At 41.5% G+C, this 10,000-nt stretch overlaps 1 protein-coding gene across 1 annotated transcript in view; it reads left to right on the top strand.

Moving 5' to 3' along the window:
* The window catches only part of si:ch211-39i22.1 (protein TsetseEP), a 17,388-nt gene that overhangs the window by 583 nt on the left and 6,805 nt on the right, over nt 1–10,000 (top strand). The window contains exons 2-7 of the mRNA XM_034561082.1: nt 4,945–5,048; nt 5,832–6,270; nt 6,442–6,539; nt 6,741–6,885; nt 7,368–7,400; nt 9,342–9,425. Coding sequence (XP_034416973.1) covers nt 4,945–5,048; nt 5,832–6,270; nt 6,442–6,539; nt 6,741–6,885; nt 7,368–7,400; nt 9,342–9,425 — 903 coding nt within the window. The remainder of the gene's footprint in view (nt 1–4,944; nt 5,049–5,831; nt 6,271–6,441; nt 6,540–6,740; nt 6,886–7,367; nt 7,401–9,341; nt 9,426–10,000) is intronic.

Here is a 10,000-nt window from a genome sequence, read left to right as displayed (position 1 = left end):
TCGTCTGCCTCATTACACATCCATATCTGTCTGTCTGTGTGTGCGCGTGTGTGTGTGTAAGTGAGTTAAATTGCCAGTGTCTTTTGCCAGTCTGTCTGCCTCCCTGCCGGCATGCCAATTAATTTCACCTTGAGCTGAAATCTACTTGTTTTAATCCGTTTGGACTGAATGAATAAAAGCAGCTCTGCCCTCCTTTTCCATACTGTGATTGTTAATGCCTCTGCAGCCGAGACATTATCAGTGAATTAGATGCGTTGTGTAATGTGCCCATCTTTTTTGGACATGAGCTTTGGCCCACAGGGGTGTGGTGGGCCCATTGTCCTTTTTATATAAGTATTTCCCTCCTGTTCTCTCTCCTTTTGTCTCTCTTTCCTCCCCTTTTTAAGTCTCTCATCTTCGTTTTTCTTCTCTATATTTTCATCCTTCTTCACTGGCTCTTTCCTTCATCTTCAGCTGCCCATGGGCCCCTGCCCTTCCCTGCGGCACATGCAATGATTCCAGATTGTTAACACTAGCAATAAAACTCAGAGGGAGAGAAAGGAAGCCTTGAGAAAAACGAAGACTCTGGGGACGATGGAGGGAAAGTAGGGGAGATATTAGAAGAAGATAAAAGAGAAATCTTGTGGCCGATAAAAGGGAAAACAGAGAGATATACAAGGAAGGAAAAAGTGAGGGAGATTGTCAGAGCAACAGTGAGTCTCATGGTCCCTATGCAAATACAATTTCAGTTGAACGTTTGTGCACTTGGATATGATCTGGGGTAATCTCACTCCACCGGTTCCCTTTTTATGAGCAGACAAGCAACCAGAGAGAAAACACCCTTACACCTCACACACACATTTTTTTAACCCAAGGGATCCTGTTGTAGAGTGATGCAGGAAATTACCACTGGCGTGTGGTTCATATTTTCACAGAAAGAGATGGGTTGTTAGGTCATCATGCTATAGAAGTTAAGGATTGGGAGTGTCTCCGTAACTAGATCCAGCTCCAGCTGTAGACAACACCCAACGAAACAACTAGTTTCAGCGCCTTCCTCTCCCCAGGCGTGTGTGTGTGTGTGTGTGTGTGTGTGAGTGTGTGCGTGGTAATAATTTAATGTACAGAACATATGGGAGTGCTTCATTAATGTGTGTATGACTCAGTTGTAGAGCATATGTAGAGGTAGATGAAAGCAAAACGAGTTGATTTGTGCCAGGTGTGTGAACAGTGTGTGTGTGTGTGTGTGTGTGTGTGTGTGTGTGTGTGTGTGTGTGTGTGTGTGTGTGTGTGTGCAGACTTGTCTGTGTTTACACCTTCAACTACCAGTACATAAAAAAACACTTTCGGTGGATAAGTGAAGGGCAGACACACACACACACACACACACACACACACACACACACACACACACACACACACACACACACACACTCTCTCCCTCCCTCCCTTCCTCCCTCTGCTCCCATGGGGGCAGTTTCAAGGTGTGCATGATTGGGGTAAACACAGCACTTTCTGTCCTCCAAACACACAATAGAGCCATACCTGACAGAACAATGCACTGTGGAGGTGCTGTTGTTTCACCTGACGCGCATGCACACGCAGTCTATTGTGTACTGTTACTGGGCTTGGTTGTTGGAGTATGTACACACAATATTACTCAGGGAAACATGCACAGGCGATCTCACTCAGTCTCACACCATCTCACTACAAGAACCAACAGTCAGAAAATGAAGTTCCTCTTCCTTTGTAATTGAGAACATGACTCACACTCCAATTGATGTTATGCAGACTGCACGTTACAAAAGGGAAGTGATTTCCAAGAAGATTATACTTCTTTGTTGTTTTGTAATATTGAAAAGTGAACAGAAATGACAGAAATTGTAATTTCGTTCTTTTTTTTATCGTTTGGGAGGAACTGTCATTGCATGCCAAGGTAAACTGTTTCATCATGTGTCACACTTTGAAAATCAAAACAGTGGCGCCAGCATCACTACAGCCCTACCACTTCCATAAAGCGTGTGAAACATGATGTGTAACACTTTAAGTGGAGTCTTCACACTGTAGCGGCCGTTGGTAGCTCGCCAACATGTTGTAACTTGCTGAAAGTGCTTTGTTGTCCACTATGTACGTGTATTTAATTGTAGTCGCAATTGATGCTACATTTACCATAAACCCAGTTTTTACCCGTTGTCAGGACCAGCTTTTGGAAAAGTTGAGTTGAGCATCCCACGTGATATCAAAGTTATAGAACAGCTAAATGGACAGAAGTGTAAATTACAAACATTTTCCTGTGATGGATTAAAGCCCCTATGGAATATGTGCAGTATTCCATAGGGGAGAACGTCATGCTTATCTTATAGACATGTTGGTTAGCACAAAGACTGGGAACAGGGGGAAACAGCTCTTAAGTTTAACTATATGCTTCATATAGAAAATGTGGCAAAGTTGTTGTGTTGGATTGCAGTAGATGTACATTAGTTATTGATACAATGGCCATGGAGTCAATATATCAAGCCACTTGACTAGTTTCCTAAAAGAACAGAATGTAACTGACAGTATGGCGTTTTTCCCACATGTGTAAACTGGTTTGACTTTTATTGCATTTTCACACTCCACATGCAGCACACGATCATACAATAGCGTGCAGCCATGTCAGAGACACACAGATGACTCATCAGCCTCCAGGGAAAGCAGTGGCAGAGAGACAAAGGGAGTTAAGTTAAGAGTTTGGGGAGGGAGCAAGAGAAAGGAAAGGGGGAGACAGCGTTGAAGAGAAAAAGAAAGAAGGGAGTGAGGTTTGGATGTGCAACAATTTGTTTCACTGTTGCACTAACACAAAACAGGACACCGCTGAGGCAAAGTGTGAGGGGGAATTTGCCTTCCCGTGTGTGTGAACATGTGGTTGTTTGTATGTTTGGACTAAAAGGGGAGGAGACAGTGATTTAATGAGTTTGTAGGCATGCGTGTGTGTGTGTGTGTGTGTGTGTGTGTGTGTGTGATGGCAGGTGGGGGTGGAAGGGGAGGGGTGGAGGGGTATGGGTGCTTATTTGTAGAAAAGGTAGTTAAAGGAGGAAGTGGCGAACTGATAGATGGGAAGAGAATGTTCTACGGATTGGCAACAGAAAGAGAAAGAGAGAGTTTCTCTCTCTCTCTCTCTCTCACACTACATGTTACATGAGAGCCACAGACCTCACACACAATGGGCACAATGACAGGAAAAGACATGTCCAATCATTTCCCACTTACCAATAGACAAAGCATAATACAAACACACGCCAAGATCCTGTTCTGACAAATTAATTAATAAAATGTCAGCAGAAAGTAAACATGACCCATTTTGTAAAGTTTTATCAAACGCCTTCTTTGCACTGGCTAGACACATCAACGGGCATCGAAACTTAGTTCAAACAAGTGGAATGTCGTGCCACATCTTTGATTAGATACACTGGTTTCCAAGGAAGTTGGAAAGATAGTGAATCAGAAACCCACACACACCACACTTGCGCATGTTCTCACACATGCAGTCTGGTTGATTGGTTCTTAATAAACTTTTACTGTTCATCTTTGATGGTAAGCTCGTACAGTACCATTCACCGGAGAAACCGTGTAAGAGAGACAAAGAGGGCTTGTTTATGTTTTTATGTTGCTGTGAGTAACCATCTCACAGTCGTGTGCGTGTGCGTGTGTGTGTGTGTGTGTGTGTGTGTGTGTGTGTGTGTCACTGCTGGCTTCCAGATAATTTACGGTGTGGTGGAAATACTTCAGATGTGTTAATGCCGCTCTGCCTCAAGGCTTCTCTGACTCTGATAGGATCTCACTTGGCAAACACAGTGACCATTCATTGGAAACTCACTTGGCAATGAGCAGCTGTTAGAAAAGATGAAGAATTATTTTCTGCGACCATATTATGGAAGAGACTTGTGACGCTGAGCAGCAAAACCCTGATGTCTCTTATTACTTTCTGATATGTCTTCAATGTTCCGTTTCTAGTCTTTTGCACTTTTTCAATCCATTCTTAATCATTCATACCGCAATTTCTAGATGGTTATAACCCTTATTTATTGGTTGGTACCTGTATTTGGGAGAAGGTTCTACCCTGATGAACCAGCATCGTGGTGCTGCTGAAATCAGCAGAGCAAGTAATGCTTAAGTAAGAGCGCAGTTTCGCTGTTTCAGCTTCTCACATGCGACTGGGGAATGTCACGGCACTGACTCAAACACACACACACACGCCATGCCCATCTCACACGCAGAATGACAAAGACATGCGCTTTGAATTTTCTCATTAGTACAGAGTTGCAATGCTCATGCTGAGGTTGAGTCTGTTGAGGCAGGTGAGACGTGATCAAATGCGTCATCCAGTTGTGGCTGGAGCGTCCACATCAGGGAGCGATCAGAGCAGGGTGTGGCTCCGTGCATGTGTCGGTGGTGATACAGTCGTGTCAGAGAATGTGATGAATCCACAACATCCTAACGACCATAAGGGCAGATGATCTGAATGGTTATGAATGAGAACAGATGGATTAAAGGCATGTTGTTTTTAATGAGCAATGGTTTCTCTAAGTCTAATCAGCTACTAATGTTCTATTTGTTCTATTTTAGGTTAGAGTTATAATGTTTCCACTTGTTTGTTCATGAGCAGTAGAGGACACAAAATAATTGTCATTACTTTCAATTTTAGGGATGTTGTGTTTTTAAGTTGCAAGCTTTAAAAGGAAGAAGGAGAAACTCCCTTTGAGACATTGAAACAGATTCTGGGTTGCCATGTCTGACTGCTTTCTTATTTTCAAAAAGATAATCATAGTTGCTCAGGCCTCTATCTCTTTATATGCCGGGGTTTCAGAACAGCCCTTTATTTTCCCCACCTTTTTGAAGTTGATATGTCTCAGTAGTTGGGACTTCACTGGATGTGTGTTGTTTCTTTCATCATCCTATTACTTTCTTTCTTCACTTATCTCAATGTAGAAGATGAAGCCACAACAGAGGAGAAAGCAGCCCCTGAAGCAGAAACCGCGGCAGAGGTCAATGAAGAATCCGCCGCTGACAAGGAAACTGAGCATATAGCTGAGGTGAAGCATGATGATACTTTTGTTTATTGTTTTTTGCTTTATTCAATTTTCAAAATCTGTCAATCAGTCCAATGTTCTTCTTCGTCTTTTATCTCAGTCGAGGTCTCCTGGTGAATCACGAATCTTAAAGCAACCACTTTTGGTTCCATCGTGGTGCTGACTATAACTTTGTAACAACTGGTCGGTGGCCGAGGCTCAGGGGGTTAACTGGGTCGCACGGTTTCGGTTCAACCCCCGCCTCCTTCTGTCCGCGTGTGGAGTGAACCCCAAGTGCCACCTAAAAAAAATGAAATAAGTGCAGGTCCAAATAATGTTTCAGGGAATTATGTAAAAAAAAAAAAATTATGTTATTTTTTTAGATTTGGGTCACTATGACATTGCACACTTTTTTGTCTTTAGTCCCCGTCTTCACTCCAAACTTTTAACAGTGACTGTGCAATTCAGTAAATCTAGTTCTAAATCTTCAGACAGTTATTCGATAAGCTGATATCAAATAGCTGGAAAACATCTCATGTTAGTTCTTGGTTGGGTATTGAAAGTTTGACAGAGCATTATGTTATTGGAATGCAATGTAATGAAAGCTCTGTGTCTTTGCTCTTTTTCAGACTGACTTTTGTGTTTTGTATTTCAGCAAAGCTCAAGTTTACAAATGACTTGTCCTTAGTATAAGAAAGAGATGGTGAAACGCTAACAAACAAGCTGAAGTGACTAACTAGAGACTCATTTTTCTGGATCAGTATGTGAACATAATTTCTGGAGACGAATATCTTGTGCTAAATACAGGAAACAACGGGTGAGCTTGATCATGAAGCCGAAGCAGGTGATCCGGGGACTCCTTCGGTTGAAGAGGCAGACGCAGAGGCTGCACCTGCGGCAGACGCAGATGCTGCAGCAGATGTAGAGGCTGCAGCAGACGCAGAGGCTGCACCTGCATCAGAACCAGAGGCTGCACCTGCAGCAGAACCAGAGGCTGCGCCTGCATCAGAACCAGAGGCTGCACCTGCAGCAGAACCAGAGGCTGCGCCTGCATCAGAACCAGAGGCTGCACCTGCAGCAGAACCAGAGGCTGCACCTGCATCAGAACCAGAGGCTGCGCCTGCATCAGAACCAGAGGCTGCACCTGCATTAGAACCAGAGGCTGCACCTGCAGCAGAGGCGGAGGTGGAGGCAGAGGCGGAGGCAGAGGTGGAGGCAGAGGTTGAGGCGGAGGCAACACAACAAGGTGATCAACAGGAATATGCAAATATGCACACTAAAAATGATGTGCAGTGGAATTGAAATAAAAAGGTTGTGCACAGCACTGTTCAGACCTCTTTGGTTTTGCTTGGTTTTAAATCAAGCCATCACAACCCATTCCATAACACATCCTCCCCTCTGCTTTTCTCTTCTGAAGATGATCTTGAGGTTGTGGATCCAAAGGCTGAGGAACCAACTGCTCTCGGAGAGGAGGAAGCTACATCAAGCACAGGTGTTACTCCTGTTCAGGAGGAGGTCAGTAGCAGAGTTTGAAAGTCTTAAACAACATCTTATTCAACTCTGACAAATATACAGTTGACGAACTTCCACATTCCAGTGAAGCATAATTCCGTACATTCTGTGTTTAAGACATATCATATTCTGGAACTGCTATACTAATGAGAAGTTAATGTGACCTTTCTACATCTGAATATTTTATATATTCATATATAATAGAGTGAATCTGACGCCACATCAGCAGCAGATCCAGCTGCAGCAGATAATGAGGAAAAATCAACTGTTCCTGCTGCTGATGCAGAACCAACACAACCAGCTGATGAAGAAAAGGTTGAACCAGAAGTGGAGGTCATTGTTACAACAAGTAAGAATATAGATGTTCTGGTACATACCTTGCACTCTCATCCTATGGAAAAAACATAACGGAATAGTGTCTGTCACAGAACTTCAATGCTTGTTTCCTTGTTTTAATTACATTGGTACAGAATAGCACCCTAAAACAGTAAGTAAGAACTTATAAATTGTTACATTCTAAGGCATTGTGGACCATATGTAACTTTTTGGTGTGTATTAAAAGTACACAAATATAATAACTAGTTGTAGAGAAATATGTGGATGAGCTCACCTCTTTGACATGCGTCTCATTTACAAACTGTGAAACCTCCGGTTCTGCTTCTTTGTTCTGCTACATTCTGTCTAATTATCACGTCATGTTGTGTCATGGCAGCAAAGGACTGTTTAGGTCAAATCTAAAGTGTTTATTCTGAGTGTATTGTGAGTTATAATATATATATCTGTGTGGATTTTAGATGTTTGCATGATTTCGTTCTTTGTCTTTGCCAACAGTTAATGTGGAGATTGTTCCTGTGGTGAATGCAGGTACAAAACAATGTGTGTGTGTGTGTGTGTATGTATGTGTATATATATATATATATATATATATATATATATATATATATATATATATATATATATATATATATATATATATATATATATATATATATATATATATATATATATATATACATATTTCTATTGTTATGTTATGTTTCTTTATTTGGACGGGGAAAATGCACAACAAACATTAACCATATGTCAAACAAGGAGAGATATAATGTACCAGGTTTTAGCAAAGTTTCCAGCAGTAGTCCTTGGGAAGGTAGGTAGAATAATAAAATGAATTCTCCTCCTCCATTTGAAAGATGTCCAACACCAGATTATATAAACCGTAACCTTTCTGGAGCCAACTCCTACAGCTAAACAAATTTCTAAGACAACCACAAATAATTTCTTATGACTCAAAAGCTCTTTTCATCACGCAAGAGCACCTCGGGGAACACAATTAAAACCCATTTATTTCAGTAACCACAGTAACAATAAATCCACAAAGAAGCTGAACTGCTGAATTGATGCTTGTGACAAATGGAAATGTTGAAGTCCTACATGGCAGCCTTTTTTAAATACATTACGTGTGGGAAATAGGTTGAAAATCACTGAGCAGCATTAGTATTCATGTTTGAAGAGACCATTGTTGAAGCTCTGCTCATTATGGATTGTGTTTGAGCTGAAGTGACTGAATACTTATATTTATGTATATTTCCCTTTAAATTCTGAACCAATATGTATGCAATATGTTAAAACTTATTAGCTTTCCACACTGTCACCATTTAACTCCAGAAACACCCGTGAGATTATGGTTGCTATAGTAAGTTTATGTTATCAGTCATATAAAAACATGTCTAGCTTTCATAATATATTGTGTATCATATTCCTGCAACTCCCAATGTTCAAAAACAAATTAATGGAAAACGGATGTGCTTTTATACTACGGTTATGAGGTGGAATTTTAGCCCAAACAATTGTACCTCCTAAATTAGGGGTGGCATGGTTTGAGTAAGGAACCCCTTAAAGTGTCACCCTATATTATTTATCTTTGCGTATGATAATATTCTCTTTTCCATTCTCTCTCCGCCCATTCCACCATTTCCTGTCCCAAGTGGTAGTTGTCCATAGCTGCTTTAAAGCAGACGTCACTTTTATATTAGGTGGCCATTATCTCCTCTCTTAGTCATGCTAACAACTATGAAAGGGGGGGGCGGGGAGGGTTAAGAAAATGGTTGCTATGGAAGGAGTCTTCCATGTGACATCTGGCAGGGGAACATTCTTGCATGGTGGTGACAAAAGCAAAAGAGTTGAGAAATGGTAAGGAGGCTAGAGACCGGAAAGCAGAAGCAGAAAGGAGGCTCAGTCGATAGGATCGGAGTAAAACTTGGCTGAAAATATGGTTTCATTACTTGACATTCATGTGTGACCAATGGTGCTTTACAATAAGAGCACAATGCTTAAGCACTGTGGTTTAGGTCTGTGGATCGTTACGCCCCTGGGGTTCTATCTAAAATAATTCACCCTGCTCAGTCTAAAACTGTTGCACACACTGGGTCCCACATGTTGTATAAGTCACATGGCTTTCCCCCCAATTAATATAGAGTCAGGGTATGGTATTGTTCCTGACAGATAATATCCTTTAATCTGAGTCAACACTAGTTCACAAGATCACCGACACACCCTCGGAGCAGGTAGTGTTACAGTCCTTTTCGAGGACTCATCTGCAGGGTCATCGCTGCAGGAGCCATTAGAGACTGAAGTGGACATTGTGGCAGATGTTATCATTAATTAGTTAAACATGCAACGATGTAGTATCGAGTGTTTGGTGAACATCTGGAATATATCCCTAATGGGTGGGACGGCAAAAGGTGAATTTCCCTACAGGGATTTGATATTGCATTTCTGTCTCCAATAATATGTATTTTTTTTCAGATGTAGAGTTTAGCTTGGTAGATGCTCTGCCAGAAGAGAATGCAGTGTTCAGCCCGGGACAGAGGAGCAGCTTTGAATCTGGGTGTGAGTAACTATTATAACAATACTTTTGATATTACCATTGTAACAAATAACCAGAAAGTATGTAGAGATGCACACAAGAACCACTGAGTTCACAGTTGGTAATACAAACAGGCACCGGGGAAGAGAAGGTTCATGGGAACCACAGTCTCCAGGATGTCTTTCTTTATCACTCAGTTTGAAATGACGCGTAACAGTGAGATTAACCCAGCCGTGACCGGATGTTTACCTTCTCCAAATGGAGTGTTTTATACTTTAAGCTGGTTAGCCTAAACTTCCTGTGTGGATGGGACATTTGATAATGTATGTACTTTCTTTGTAAATGCTGAAGTTAGTGACGTTTATAAATACTAGTCATCACTCTTTGGAGAGGAGTATAGTTGTACTTCATGTACCCCATTGGAGCAGAGCAGCTTATTGAACCCATAGATATGTGTGTCAGAATCAGAACCAGAAGTGTTTATTGCCACGTACGTTGAACATGCAAGGAATTTGACTTTGTCTTGAGCTCAAATAGACTAATTCTATTGGCTCTATATACTGCGATAATGCTGTTCCCATGACAAGACCACAAATTG

The sequence above is a fragment of the Cyclopterus lumpus genome, chromosome 21 (assembly GCF_009769545.1).
Source record: "Cyclopterus lumpus isolate fCycLum1 chromosome 21, fCycLum1.pri, whole genome shotgun sequence".
NCBI lineage: Eukaryota > Metazoa > Chordata > Actinopteri > Perciformes > Cyclopteridae > Cyclopterus > Cyclopterus lumpus.
This window is presented reverse-complemented; position numbering and strand designations above follow the sequence as displayed.